The sequence below is a fragment of the Herpailurus yagouaroundi genome, unplaced genomic scaffold, assembly GCF_014898765.1.
Source record: "Herpailurus yagouaroundi ecotype Mexico unplaced genomic scaffold, PumYag 180, whole genome shotgun sequence".
Classification (NCBI taxonomy): domain Eukaryota; kingdom Metazoa; phylum Chordata; class Mammalia; order Carnivora; family Felidae; genus Herpailurus; species Herpailurus yagouaroundi.
Window position 1 is genome coordinate 1,545,096 of NW_024412411.1, and position 15,214 is coordinate 1,560,309.

The 15,214-nt window shown below is 39.2% G+C and overlaps 1 protein-coding gene across 6 annotated transcripts in view; it reads left to right on the forward strand.

Annotated features, from left to right (window-relative positions):
- Positions 1-22: 22 nt before the first annotated feature.
- Positions 23-15,214, forward strand: part of NUP98 (nucleoporin 98 and 96 precursor) — a 119,188-nt gene continuing 103,996 nt past the window's right edge. For 5 of the 6 annotated variants that reach the window (XM_040489152.1, XM_040489156.1, XM_040489154.1 and 2 more), the window contains exons 1-2: positions 23-188; positions 14,895-14,998. In XM_040489152.1, coding sequence (XP_040345086.1) covers positions 14,923-14,998 — 76 coding nt within the window. In that variant the 5' untranslated portion in view covers positions 23-188; positions 14,895-14,922. Of the gene's footprint in view, positions 189-7,090; positions 7,166-14,894; positions 14,999-15,214 lie in introns of all 6 variants that reach the window. The other variant, XM_040489153.1, reaches the window with a different exon arrangement.

The window sequence follows — 15,214 nt, forward strand, 5'->3', positions numbered from 1 at the left end:
GCCTCTGACGGCGGGCGGCGTGTGACGCAGTCGGGCCCTCTGCGCGCTGCGCCCGAAGCGGCGGTCGGTGGCGGTGGTGGTAGCGGCGGCGACGGTTTCGTGGCGGCCGCGCGCTGCTCTCTGAGCGGCGGGTGGTGGACGGGCCTAGGCCTTCACTCCTGACACCTCCCTTCCCCCACCGCACCGCGGTAAGTCGGGAGCCGGGGCGGTGGCGGCCCGGGACCGACAGGCTCCTCCTCTCCTCAGGGCGGGCGGGTGCGCGGGGCGTCCCAGGCCTCCTCGCAGAAGTCTCGCGCCCCGGCGCGCACCTACTGCCCTGAGGGAGGGGGCGGGGCCCGCGACCCGGCGGCCCCAAGGCCGGGCTCCTCAGGCGCTGGGAGGGAATCGATATCGGTGGAGTATGGGCCCCGGGGTCTCCAGTTGCAGCCTGCGCTGGAGGAGCGTCCGTGTATCTGGTGGTACTCATTCATTTGCCTGGCTGTGATTAGGTGGGCGGGCCCTTTGCGGGGGCCGCGTCTTAACTCCCTGACAAGGGTCTCCCCAGCACTTTCTTGACCGTAGTGTGGGATGGGCGGGATGGGCTTCAATTTGTCTTGGCTACTTCACGGCTTGCCAAGGTTTGCCCGAGGTTTAGGGTGGGTGGGTCAGGAGTTTGTTAGCTTTTTAAAACAATATCTGAAAATTAAGGTCGGTTTAGTGGAGTAAAAGGTTATTTTTTTTTGCCCTCCCACGTGTTCTTTGTAAAACTAGATGAGAAAGATGGGATATCTGGATTACTATAGCCGGAAGGACCTTAGAAATTAAGCCAATCCTCCTACGGTACGTCACTAGCAAGTTTTATAGATGGAGAAACTGAGGCCCAGAGAAGGGACGGGATTAGTGAATACCAGATCTGACTCAGTCTAGAAAATATTCTCGTGTATCACCCTCCTTGGGTGTTCCAGCCTCCCATTATTGGCGGCAGGGGTGGGGGGGCTTTCGGTAGTTGGCAGCAGTCTTCAGTAGCGTTTCCGTTCTGGTTGCTACCAGGTCTGTTCATAGTAAGGCAGAAGCTTCATATGCGGTACCCTAACCTAAACTATGAGAACTCAAAAGTTGGTTAAAGAATGTCAATGATGTAACGTATTGGAAACGAATCGATAAGACTACATACATGTCTTTGGCTAGCTTCCTGTTTCAAATCTGAAATTTTTATTTGTATCAGCTGCTGGGGACTCAGAAGAGAGTCCAGTTAGTGACTCACAGAAGCATTGGAATAGAAAGCAAGAAATATAGACAAGGCTTAGAAAGAGAGGCAGCAGTTATTTTGTAGTTCTGGTACCTCGGAACTCATGGTTCCTTTCTGGTGCAGAATTCAAAGTATTGTAGTAGAGTAAGATGAGAAAATGAAACTGTTCGGAAGAGGAAACTAACTGGAAGAAAGAAAAGAGCAGTGATCATGATCTGACAGTCTTATAAATTCAGAAAAGTGCTGGTTAACTGGGTGACAGATGGTATGTTTACTTGGAGGAAGAAGTTAGCATATTAAAAAAAAACAACGTGGACAAATTGGAGGTACTGGGAAATACTTTGATAGAATTATTTTTTGACTCTTCATTAGGATTGGATGAAATTGAATTGAAAGTTGCCACTTTGGTCTATTTACATTGGTCAGATCATCACTTTGCTCTTGTTTAGATGACGAAGCAAAAACAGAACTAGTGCATAAGAGCAGAGGAGTAGTAGTTTAAACACTGAGATGTGAACCGTGTATTTTCTGTGACATTTTCTCAGTTCAAGCGTCACCCTCTTCTGGGAAGCCTTTCCTGGCATTGTCTCCTGTAAGCTTCCCTAACACTTATTTGATACTTCTATTTATAGCACAAATCATTTTGTATTTTAGCTGTTTATCTTATTTAGACTGTGGTAAATATTTTTGTCTTTGTATTCAAGTTGCTTGGCACATAGTAGGCCAAGTAGTGTTTCCTTGAAGGGATAAACAAATATGGAGCAGTTAAACCTAAAAATAGTCTATAAAAAGACTGAGTATATGTGTGCTCCTGCAATATGGGGCCTAGATAAGACGACCCATACTGTTCGTATGTTACATGGTACTTTGGTATCTGACTTCATTCATGTCTAATAGCTCATAGATAGTTAAGAGCAAATAGAACTTTTAGGGAACCAAATTTACGGCTTGGAAGAAATTGGGTATTTTTTTGTGATATTGTGATATTTTTATTGTAGCAATAAACCTAGGAAGTAAGGGATAGTAGTTCTGATGTTTAATTTCCAATAGAGAGCATATTGTATTACATAGAGCATTGTAATTATGCAATTTGTTGAAAGGTTAGAAAGAAATTAATTTAACAATATAAATATTAGAGGCAAGGCATGTAAACAACGGTTTTTGAGAATTTAGTGCATTTCTTTGGGTTTGGAATTGAACCTAAGTATTTGGCATCACATGTCTCTAGAGACGATTTTTCATCCTGAACATGTTGAAATTTTGGGCCAGATAATTCTTTTTGTCTGGGAGCTGTGTTGTGTATTGGTGGATAGTTAGCAGCATTCCCCACCTCTACCCATTAGATATCCATAATACCCCCTCCCCAAGTTGTAACAATTAAGAAGGTTTCTAAACATTGTTAGATGTCCACTGGGAAGCAAAATTGCCTGGATTGGGAGATCACTGCTCTTGAGAATACATTACCAATATTTCAGTAAAGTCATACCTTTATCTTACCTGGTGTATGCTTGTAAAGTCAGCTGTACAGATGCTTACATTTTGTCAAACTGTCCTTGAAAAACCCTTAAATTGTCAAAATCTGGTATCCGGCAGCTGAAAAGCTGAGAGTCCTAGAGTAACTTTCTTTAGTTTCCTTTATTTCCGTGGTAGCCTTCCTTTCTCTGGGATAGAAATCAAGGTCTTTTTGAAAGGGGATAGGCCATTGGGTAAATAAAGCAATATCTAGTTCTCTTTTTGTGGAAGAGGGCAAAAGAGCTTGTAGTTGAATTGATGCGATTAAATGTGATGCTGTGGGATTCCATTATCTTTCATATTACTGATACATTTGATGTCGTATGAGTATGCATTGATCAGAAGTCTTGTCCTTTTGTACTGACACTGAATTGTCATATTGAAGAGTTTGTACTTAAAGTGTAATGCAGTTTTGTAGTAGAGAAATGAAAATTATTTCTTAAAATATAGCTCTAATTACCTAAGTCTGATACTAAGAGTGAGTTTAAGCTGGTGAGTAGTAGTGTAAATTGGAAGATGTCAAACTGGAATCTGGCAAATGAATTAGAAGGAGGCTGTAGGAATATTCTAGTACAGCAGTTCTCAAAATTTGAGGTCTTTGGACTCCTTTATACTTCTAAAAATTATTGAATACTCCAGAGAACCTTTGTTTATATGGGTTATATCTACTCTTATTTACTGTACTAGAAAATTAAAATTAAAAAAAAACTTTTTAAAATATTTATTTATTTTTGAGAGAGAGAGACAAAGAGACAGAGAGACAGGGTGAGCGGGGAAGGGGCAGAGGGAGAGGGAGACACAGAATCCGAAGCAGGCTCCAGGCTCTGAGCTGTCAGCACAGAGCCTGACACTGGGCCTGAACTCCTGAGCTGTGAGATCATGACCTGAGCCAAAGTTGGACGCATAACCAACTGAGTTACCCAGGTACCCCATAGAAATTAAAAGTTTTAAAGATTTATTGACTTGGGGGTGGGAGGGAGGAGAGGGTGGGTGATGGGTATTGAGGAGGGCACCTTTTGGGATGAGCACTGGGTGTTGTATGGAAACCAATTTGACAATAAATTTCATATATTAAAAAAAAAGATTTATTGACTTAAATAATCTCATTTGTTAACAATTTCATTTAAAAAATGAACCCCAAGAGTGGGGTTTTATATGTTTGTAAATCTCTTTGATGTCAGGCTTAATAGAGGACCACTGGATTTGCAGATCTTTTGCATTAGATAGTTGATAAGTTGTTTTGGTTGAAGTATGTTAAGAAAATCCTGCCTCATACAGAAAAGGGTGGGAAAGGGAGGAATGTTTTAATAACCTTTTCAAGTAATTGTAGGTATTCTCCTTTGACACTATACTTAACACGTTTCTAAAGATTTGTTGCAATATGGAATCTGAAACCATATTATTGAACTTTTGTACAGTGTTACATTAAAATTCATTGGTCTGTCTTGTACTTTGAATGTTTACCATGCATGATTTTATGACTTCATACATTGATCATTTAGAAATTATTGGTTCACTGGGTTATGTACCTCTTCCAAATGTTGACAAATTTAATTATACAGTTGTTAACATTTCCACCCATCTCATCAGCTAAGTCTTTTAAGAATTGGGAAGTTGGCAAGCTCATAGTGGTAGACATAATTCTAATTTTTTGTTTCAAGTCTGAGTAACCATAGTTTATCGTTTATTCTCTGAAGTAAAAATGATGTTTCATGAAAAAATCAGCTGGTTCAGCTTTCTACTCAGGTAATCACACAAGTGTTTTTCTTTGAGATAGCCCTTGTGTTTCCATTTACAAGAAGTGCTTTTGAGTATTTCCCATTTCATCGCAAAGAATAATCACCGAGTATTAAAAAGATGTGAGACACTTGGGTGGCTCAGTTGGTTAAGCATCTGACTTCATCTTTAGGTCATGATCTTGCGGTCCATGAGTTCCAACCCCGAGTCGGGCTCTGTGCTGACAGAGGAGCCTGGAGCCTCCTTCAGATTGTGTCTCTCTCTCTGCCTCTTCCCTGCTCGTGCTCTGTCTCTCTCTCAAAAATAAACATTAAAAAAAAGAAAAAAAAATCCAACACTTGATTTCGGCTCATGTCATGAACTTGAGATTTGTGGGATCTGGAGCCTGCTTGGATTATCTCTCTCCATCTCTCTCTGCCCCTCCCTCACTCATTCCCACACTCTTTCTCAAAATAAATAAACATTTTTAAAAAAGATGTATGCTGAAATATCAAGAATTAATACAATCAGTTTTTACTGCTTCATCAAAGGCATTCAAGTGAAAGTGGATTTTTTTTGTGTGCTGTAAGTGGGTGGCAGTGAAGAATTTAGTGACTATTTTAGAGCTTGGGTCATTGTCCTGATTCATGCTCAGGTTCCAGCACAAAACAGCAGGTTTGTTTTAAATATTTTTTTCAATGTTTACTTATTTTTGAGGGGGGAGTGGAGAGAGAGAGACAGAGCACAAGCAGGGGAGGGGCACAGAGAGAGGGAGACCCACAGAATCTGAAGCAGGCTCCAGGCTCTGAGCTGTCAGCACAGAGCCTGACGCGGGGCTCAAACCACAAACCACAAGATCATGACCTGAGCTGAAGTGAGATGCTTAACTGCTTAACTGACTGAGCCACCCAGGTGCCCCGGTTCCAGCAGTTTTATATATCATTGGTTTTGCAACTCAGTGCTGAGGTTAGTACAGTTTAAAAAAAGAAAGTTAATGTTTTAGTATTATTATGAAAATAGTTTTGACTTCGTGGACATCCTCGAAAAGGTCTCAGAGACTTTTAGGGGCCTCAGACCTCACTTTCAGAACCATTAATCTACATTTGCAACAACATGGATGGAACTAGAGTGTATTATGCTAAGTGAAATTAGAGAAAGACAAATATCATATGACTTCACTCATATATGGAATTTAAGATACAAAACGGATGAACATAAGGGAAGGGAGGCAAAATTAATATAAAAACAGGGAGGAGGACAAAACAGACTCTAAAGTACAGAGAACAAACTGAGGGTGGCTGGAGGGGTTGTGGGGTGGGGGATGGGCTAAATGGGCAAGGGGCATTAAGGAGGGCACTTGTTGGGATGAGCACTGGGTGTTACCCATGGGAGATGAATCACTGAATTCTACTCCTGAAATCATTATTGCAATATATGCTAACTAATTTGGATGTAAATTAAAAAAAAAAAAAGAACCACTAATCTAGAAAGGACAATGATTTTTCACACTGGTTCCTACAGCCCTAAGCTTCTTTGAGAGGGCTCAGCTGGTAGGGTTCTACTGTACTTATTCTTTACTTCAGCTAGAGCAGCTTCTCCTTATGTCTGTTTTATGTACTGGGTTCCATAGCTAAAAATACTTAAAAGCCACTAATCAAAGGAAGAAAGAACTGAGTGAATTAGAACTTTTTCAGGAAGGGAACAGTTCATCCTCCATGAATGCATTTTGCGGTTAGTAATTGCTTCATACCTTGCTTCCACATGCTGCTTTGACACAGATTTCTGATATCTACACACCTAACCCTTCTTGGTGGATTAAGCTTCATAGGAAGAAATAGGTGAATGGATTTGTAGATTAAAGGTGTCCTGTTGGGAATAAGACTAAGGATAAGGATGTGAGTTGAGTGGAAGAGAGTGAGTGATCAGAGTGACCTCTGTGTGTGTGTGTTGTGTGTGGAGGGGGTGTTTGTTTTTGTTGTTTACAGTGATATTTTATGGTTGTATTAAATGGTCAGTAGGTGACAGTGAAGTATTGGGAAATCATTTTATGTGTGGTTTTTTAATGAGGCATTGAGCAGTCAAGGCTTGGAGGGGAAATTAATTTACACTTTAAGAATATTGTAAAATATATTTTGAAAAGCTAAAGAAAAACCTGCTTTTGGGGCCTCTGGCTGGTTCAGTCACTGGAGCACGTCTCTTTTGGGGTTATAAGTTCAAGTCTCATTTTGGGTGTAGCGATTACTTAAAAAAAAAAAAACCCTACCTTTGAGGCGCTCTAGTTTGAGACCTTTTTGTCCTTTAGTGTAGGCCAGATAATCCCTATTGTTTAATTGTAGAAATTGAGGTCTAAGAGGTTGAATATTATGACAAATACAGTTACACAGTAGCAGGTGGCAGGGTGGTTTAAATTCCTTTTTTAACTTTAAATTTTGAATTAATTTTAGATTTACAGAAAATTGCAAAGATAGTAGGTGGCGGAGAGTTTTAAATACAGCTTTGTCTCACTCCAAAGCTAATGTACTCTTCACTACTTTATAAAATGAACGTTATGTTAAGAGGATGAAAAATGGTGCTCAGCACTGTGAAGAAAGGAGTTGTATTAGATAATATAGACTATTTTTAATTAATTTACAGCCTAATGGAAGATATTGAGCAAAATCCAGATGCTTTTTACTAGAGCGGCAAACAACTCATACACTCAAGTGGCAGGTATGACAACAAATATATTGCATAACTAAAAGCAGCTGGGAGGTATTAGTTTGTAATTATGTAATCGGGTTTGGAAAGGGAGAGGGGTGGGGATATGTTTTCATACTGGTAAGAGTCTGAAGGGTCTAATCTAGGACAGTGTGAAGTAGGTGAGGCTTGAATGGCAATTTTTATTTAAAATTTTTTTTAAGATTTTCTTTTTTTTAAGTAATTGCTATACCCACCATGGGGCTCAAACTTACAACTCCGAGATCGAGAGTCACATGCTCTACTGACTGAACCAGCCAGGGACCCCTGAACAGCAATTTTTAGGAAAAAAAAAAAAGGGGGGGGGGACATAGTTTTTAGGGGAGAAAAACGAATGTTCTAATAAAAGGAATGACTTGATCTGGGATTGATCATAGGGATACAGTAAAACAAGAAGATAGCAGATGGTTTTGCTGGGATGTGATATTAGGTGATTAAGACTACGTCAACTTCTGGAATTCTAGCTGACTCTCCATCCTTCCTCTCCCATTCAAGGCAAAAGTGAACATTTTTCCTTTCAGTTTAACTCTGGATGATAATTCCCACCAGAATATTCTAGTATTTTTGTGAAGATTAGAAGAGAGGATAAATGAAAAAGTACTTTATAAACTGAGAAGTACTAGTTCATTCATCTAACAATTATTTATTGTTTTTGCTCTTTACTGAGTTTGGTACAAAGGAACTCAGTGAAGGGGAAAGGAAAAATTACTTCCCAGTTGTGTAACTTTCTGTTGTCAGAGAGCAGCAAGCTTGCTTAGTCATTCAGATGCCACTCAAAGTTGGCAATTGCTGGGTTGTAACCATGTTTTAGGGTCTGTCCACCACTTTTCTAAAAGACGACTAAGTTTTGTCATGCCCAGAGTTCACAAAGCTCATTAAAGTTGGAGATGTGTCAGGTTATTAAGCTTTATTTGGGACAGTGGGGGAATACTGGACACTGATGTCTGTTATTAAAGCTGCCTCTTTCTTGTATCTGACAGTCTGAATTATTAATTAAAAGATGTAACACAGAGAACAAAGTAAATTTAAGGGCATTGTCTTTTTCTGTATGGCACTATTTCATTTTAATTTTTTCTTTCCAAATATGTCTTATCCAAAAAAAAACCCTATAATGAGTGTAGATAAATCCATCCATGAAGTAGTTAATCTTCGGAGGAAAGTTCATCTAGGTGATATAAATTGTCAATCCATAAGAGCGATTACCTTTCTGATGACCAGAAATCTCACGTTTGCCAGAGAAGTGTCTCTTTCTCCTGATAGTGCTAGATCACAATTGCCAAATTTGGGGGTTATAGCTTCCTTATTTAATGAATGCAAAGTGATTTTTCCTTTTAGTTCATTGTCTAGGAGCTCTAGGCTCTGTATGCACAGCTAATAGTCAAAAGTAGCTTTGTGGAGGGGTGCCTGGGTGGCTTAGTGGGTTAAGCGTCTGACACTTGGTTTCTGCTCAGGTCATGATCTCACAGTTCCGTGAGATCGAGCCCTGTGTTGGGCTCTGCAATGGCAGCATGGAGCCTGCTTGGGATTCTCTCCCCCCCCCCCCATCCCTCCCCCACCTTGTGTGCATGCTCTCTCAAAATAAAAAAAGTAGCTTTGTGGAGTCAAAAATAGCTTTGTGGTCCTTGGCAAGTGACTTCTTGTGCCTCAATTTCACCACTGTAAAATATGGATAAAAATACCTACCTCTTTGGATTCTTGGGATGTTTATGTGAGATAATTCGTTATTTATTTGTTTATTTTTTGAGAGAGGGTGCAAGCAGGGGAGAAAGGGAGAGAAAGAGAAATTTCTAGGGAGGCTCCACGCTCAGCTCAGAGCCCAACACAGGGCTTAATCCCACGACCCTGGGATCATGACATGAGCTGAAATCAAGAGTCAGACGCTTAACCAATGAGCCACCCGGGCACCCCCTTACTTTTATTTTTTTTATGGAAAAATAGAGTTAGTGCAGATATCTGTCTACGTCATCTAGATCTTTTGTTGTTGCTTTAATAGAGGAAATAAACATGATGGAAAAGTTTGGGTCCTCCAAATTCTCTGCCCCATGTCTCATTTACCTTCCTTTCTCTAGAGGCAACCACTTTTTTTAAAAAAAATTTTTTTCAACGTTTTTTATTTATTTTTGGGACAGAGAGAGACAGAGCATGAACGGGGGAGGGGCAGAGAGAGAGGGAGACACAGAATCGGAAACAGGCTCCAGGCTCCGAGCCATCAGCCCAGAGCCTGACGTGGGGCTTGAACTCACGGACCGTGAGATCGTGACCTGGCTGAAGTCGGACGCTCAACCGACTGCGCCACCCAGGCGCCCCTAGAGGCAACCACTTTAATGTATTTTTTCTAGTCTCCCTCTTTACTTTGACTATGTATATACATATCCATAAATAACAGTGTATTGTTTTTTCTATTGTACATAAGCTGCCAAGTGTATCTTTTTGCAGTTTGCTTTTTTCATTAAGCATCTTTTCCTTGAAATAACTCTCATAGGGGTAACTTTGTCCAAATGTTCTGGTGGTGTCCTATTCTTGATATACCATATTCTGGGTACGTATGTAGTGGAGTGCTCTGGTTTATTCCTTTAGTTGGGTAATTTAAGGTTGGGTAATTTTAAGTTGGGTAATTACATCACTACAAATGAACTGATAAGTACATTATATGTTTATGCTGATAAGTATATTATATGTTTGTCATATGAGGGAAGCTGGCCTTTGATATTAAAATAAAAGGCCAGATAAGATAGGTACACAAATACCCATTCTTAACCTGTGTACCTTATTTATCTGGTGCTCATTTCCCCTCTTTCTAATTCCCTATGGTCCAGTTCAGATTCTAAATACCCACAAATTTTCCCTCACATTTCCTGCTCAGATTCTGACCTAATTTTGACGACTTGTGCTTCTTAGCACTTACCTGATCTTCCAGTTTTAAATGTGTGGGTCCTTTCTCAGGTTATATCAGAAGTTACAAACTCAAAATCTGTTGAGGCCAGGCAGCTGATGGAAATAAGTGATGTTGGGTAGGTATTGTGGCACATTGGAGATTAAAGATTATATGGCTCTTACCAAAGGGGACATTTGCTACTAAAACTCCAGGCTATTATTGGTTGATTACAGTTCTAGTTTGCTTAATCATTAGGTTTTTTTATGAGAGGCCCCAAATCTATTTTTCTGCCATAGCCCTGTTTTAAATGTTATCAGCTAGTTTGAGCTAATGTATACATACACACACAAACATTTCTATATACATGCATACTTAGGTATATGTGAAATATGCCATATTTATAACAGGTCAAACAAAGAATTGTCTGCCAGTCATATCCAACCTTTTGTGATTGCTTCCTTTTTGCAACCTCTTAATTAAATGACAGATTCTACGAAGAATCTTCCCTTCCATGGCTTTCTTTTGTTGTGAGAATTCATGAAACATGATTTTAAGTTAGAAGTTACTTCTAAAGTACCTTGATCATTCAGCCTGTGCTTAAAAAACACTAGGGGCACCTGGGTGGCCCAGTGGGTTAAGAGTCTGATTTCAGCTCAGGTCATGATCTCATGGTTCGTGAGTTTGAGCCCTGCATCCGGCTCACTACTGTCAGTCTGTTGGCACAGAATCTGCTTTGGATCCTCATCTCCCTCTCTCTTCCCCTCCCCCTCTTGTGTTCTCTCTCTTAAAAACAAAACACAACATAAAAAACACTTAAGTGGTGATTGTCATTAATTTAGAAAATGAGTACAGTTTACCCTTGAACAAGCGTTTTAACTGCACATGTCCACTTACATGTGGCATTATTTCAATAAATATGAGAGAGTACTGTAAATGTATTTTCTGTTATGACTTTAACATTTTCTTTTCCCTAGCTCACTTTACTGTAAGGATGCAGTAAGTATGGGCGCCTGGGGGACTGAGTCGGTTAAGCATCTGACTCTTGATTTTGGCTCAGGTCATGGTCTCATGGTTCGGTTAGTAAGATTGAGTCCTGAGTCGGGCTCTGCATTGGCAGCACAGAGCCTGCTTGGGATTCTCTCTTTCCCTGCCCCTCCTTTGTGTGTGTGCATGTGCTCTTTAGCTCTCTCTCTCAAATAAACATTTTAAAAAAAGAATGCAGTACATGATACATATAACATACAAAATATGTGTTAAACAACTGTTTGTTATTGGTAAGGCTTCCAGTCAATAGTGGGTTAGTAAGTACTTAAGTTTTGGGGGAGTCAAAAGTTAGAACACCTACTGCATTATTTAAAGGTCAACTGTATGTTTCAGACCCTATGTTAGGTTCTGGGATAGTAAACAAATGATACTGTCCATTACCCAGACAAGTTCATTGTGTATTGGGGAGAGTTGGAGATGTCAGAAGGTGAGCTCCCTGGGCAGCAGACTCTGAACTGGAGGTAGTCCTGCATGAGTTTTATTAGACAGTGCTCTTAGGATCAGCACGTTGGGAGAGAAGAGGAAATTGAGTTGTGATACGATCTTAATGAAGGACTCAACCAATCCTGTGGAGAATGTGAAGCCAGGAAGAGCCTTTAAAGTTACCCTTAGTTGGAGTGAAGAGGCCTGATTTTGCATATGGGCTAGTCCTAGAAAGAGGATATGACATTGGGTAAGGTAGCTCTTCAGCAGAGGCAGTTCTGAACAGGACTGACAACTGAGGGTTATCTTTCCGTAGTACTTCTCAGCAGCTGGGACAACAAATCCTTCGGTCTTGAACGGAGATCTGTGTAGTTGGTTTTATAACAGTGTCCCCTATAGTCAGAGTCAACATGGATACTTGTAAACAAATCATTATGAGCTGTGTAAGCTCAGCAGAATGACTAATTGTTAGAGGAAGTTAGGAAAGGCTTATAGAAGAGATGACATTTGAGCTAGGTTTTGAAGAATGAATTAGGTTGTTTGGAAGGAGTAAGTGTAAGGAAGGGGGCATCTTTCATTGAGTCACTGAGATTTCATAACATAGGCAGGAAAATGATTTATTTGAAGGGCAGAGAGGTAAATTATTCAGTTTCTGCCAATTGTAATGAAAATCATGAGGTCATTTGCAAAAATGTTGGTTTGTTTCCATGGTGATAATTAAAAAAAAACCAATTTAAGTCCCAGTATGATCAGGTTTGAGATTAAGCCAAGCTAATTGTGCTCAGAACCAAAAAGATAGGCTGAGCTTGAGTGAGAAGCTTTTATTCTAGGAATCCAAATTGGATTTTGGTTCCAGCATTGTCTCTCATCCTTGAGTCAAAAAGATAGGCTGAGCTTGAATGAGAAGCTTTTATTCTAGGAGTCTAAATTAGATTTTGTTACCGGCATTGCCCCTCATTCTTGAGTCTGGAACAGATGAATTTCCTTAACACTGAACACGTTATTGTTTATTGCTTAGTATGTTCTCTCCTAGGATTGAGGGTATCTATGGGGAGTCAGAAGATAGGTTAAACTGAGGTTTTTCCACTTACTACTTCTTTGACCTTGGGAAATTTAGTAAACATTTGATCCTGTTTTTTTCATCCTGAAAGTACAGGTAGTGATACATAATACCATCATATTAGGATTGTTGAGATAATATATAAGAGCCTATATACTGTTAGGTGTTTTCCAGGGTATTTTATTGCTACTTAAAATCCCTTTGTGAAATATATGTGTGAGGTTAGGTTTTTGTTAGGATAAGATTATTAAAAACAAATTTTGATTGTTTTGGAGCTGTGGGTTTGGTCTGTAGAATTCAGTACTATGAAACCCAAATTAACATTAAAATCTTCAACATAAGGATGAATGTCACAGAGGAAAACTATTACTTGGCTTTTAAATCCGGACATGTCTGCTCTGTAGATGTCAGATTTACATGAACAACAGATTTCTGATTGTGGGGGTGAATAAGAAAATGGATGGCAAAATTATTGTAATAACTTTATTACAGTTCACAGTTTTTTGCTGTGCTGATGATGGGTCAAAAAATTTATTCAACTGATACAGTAAAGTGAGTGTATAGGGGCTCTGACTCAAGACAGCAGTATGAGGGGGATTGTGGTCAAAATTGAACTGTCCAGACGTCTAACCCCTGGCACAACTGTCAATTCTGAATGCACTGTTATAAAACAAATGTATAGATAGATAGACCCATAGCCAGGTCTAGACTTCTGCTAAGCTTCCAAGAATATTTTTCCTGGAAAGGAGAGTTACCAGTTAATAGGCTGAAGGCCCAGTCCGTCACTTTGTGACATCAGTTAAATTGAGAAGAGAGGAAACTTCAAGCAGATCTCGTTACTGAAAGAGAAATGATGATTACATGAAATATAGTCTCTAGTTCCACGAGAATGCATTAGAGTCACTTGAACCTTTCAAAATACAAATGTCTACATCCTAACCCTGGACATTTTGGTCCTCATTTCTAGAATAGGGCCTGGGGGGTTTTATTTTGAAAAGCTTGTCAGCTAATTCTGATGTGGCTCTCTTGAACCACTGGTTCACTGAGCTTTGTTTAATTAGAGTTATTAAATTCATGGATGTGGATAAAGAATTAAGTGTTGGAATTTTTTTTTGTAGGAGAGTTTAGGGGACAGAATGTTGATTTCTGTAAAACCATTAGGTATTTAGGGACAGCTTTATCTTTTCCAATGTTGCACAGAATGTTTCGGTTGTTGGAATAGCTGGAAGTACTAAAGGGACACTGGAACATTGTGGGGAGTGCTTCCAAATGTTGTATTTAATTCTGTTATATGAATGAGGCATGATTTTACTAGAAGAAAAAGCTGTTCCATCATGTGTATATAATAGAAAAATCATCCTACCTGTCACAGAATCCAGATAAGCACGATTGGCTGTTTTTGAGTTTTTATATTAAAAGTACATAGTTTACTCAGTATTTTCTTGTCTGCTGATATGTAAGTGGTAGCAGATATCTTAAGTTTAAGGAAAATTTATGAGGGGGACAGTGTTTACTTTGGAATAAACTATACCTTTAACTTGTTTTTTGGTCAAATCTAGGGGAGAGCAAACTTCTCTTTTGTACTTGTTGAAACACTTTGGTCCAACTCATTAAGTACATAGTTTAGATACTGCAGGGGAATCATTCATATGAGGTGGGGAGGGTTTCACCAAAGATTTTCTGTAATGTTTCCAAAGATAGAAAAGTAGGGGACCATAAAGAATGGTCTTAAGAAGTAAGATTCAAAGAGAATGTCAGAGCACCAGACTCTGTGGCATTTGGAGATGGGGGGGAGGGGTATGCATGTTTAAGGAACATTTAATATTGTAACATTTTATATACCAAAAAAAAAAAAATAATAATAATAATAATGATAAGGCAAAAAACCTTTTTGCAATGCAAACTATAGAAAATAAAGCCTGACAAAAATTTTAATTTCTCAAGTGATTGTAATAGCAGAATATCATTGTAATTTTTAATGGATATTGTGCATAACCTCCTAGATCTGGCATAGTGGACCTGAATCCTTCATTAAAAGGGAGCTTTAAAAAAAAAGTTAAAAAAACATGGTTTTAAAGGGATGGTTGATTATTGGTGGGATCTGAAGTTTAATCTCACATTATGGTACTGATAATTCAGCTCAATTTTAGAAGATCTTTTATCATTATAGAGTTTTAGGATATTGAATGAGATTAAAGATTATGTTATAGTTTGAATGGGCCTCAACTTGTAAAATGTCATATTTTTTGAAAGAATTAATTCTGTGGTCTTTAAAAAGTAATATTTTTTTCTTCTTTCAGCTATCTGAAGCAAAGACTCATTTTGAAGATGTTTAATAAGTCATTTGGAACGCCCTTTGGGGGTGGCACTGGTGGCTTTGGCACAACTTCAACATTTGGGCAGAGTAAGTTTTACAAAAGAACAAAAGAGGGGGAAAATATTAAGCTATTCTTATTAAGAACAAATCCATTCTGATGGCTGAAATAAAAAACACAAGATATAACAAATGTTGGCGAGGATATGGAGTAAAAGGAACCCTCGTGCACTGTTGGTGGTAATGCAAAATGGTGCAGCCACTGTGGAAAACAGTAGGAAGTTCCTCAAAAAATTACAAGTAAAA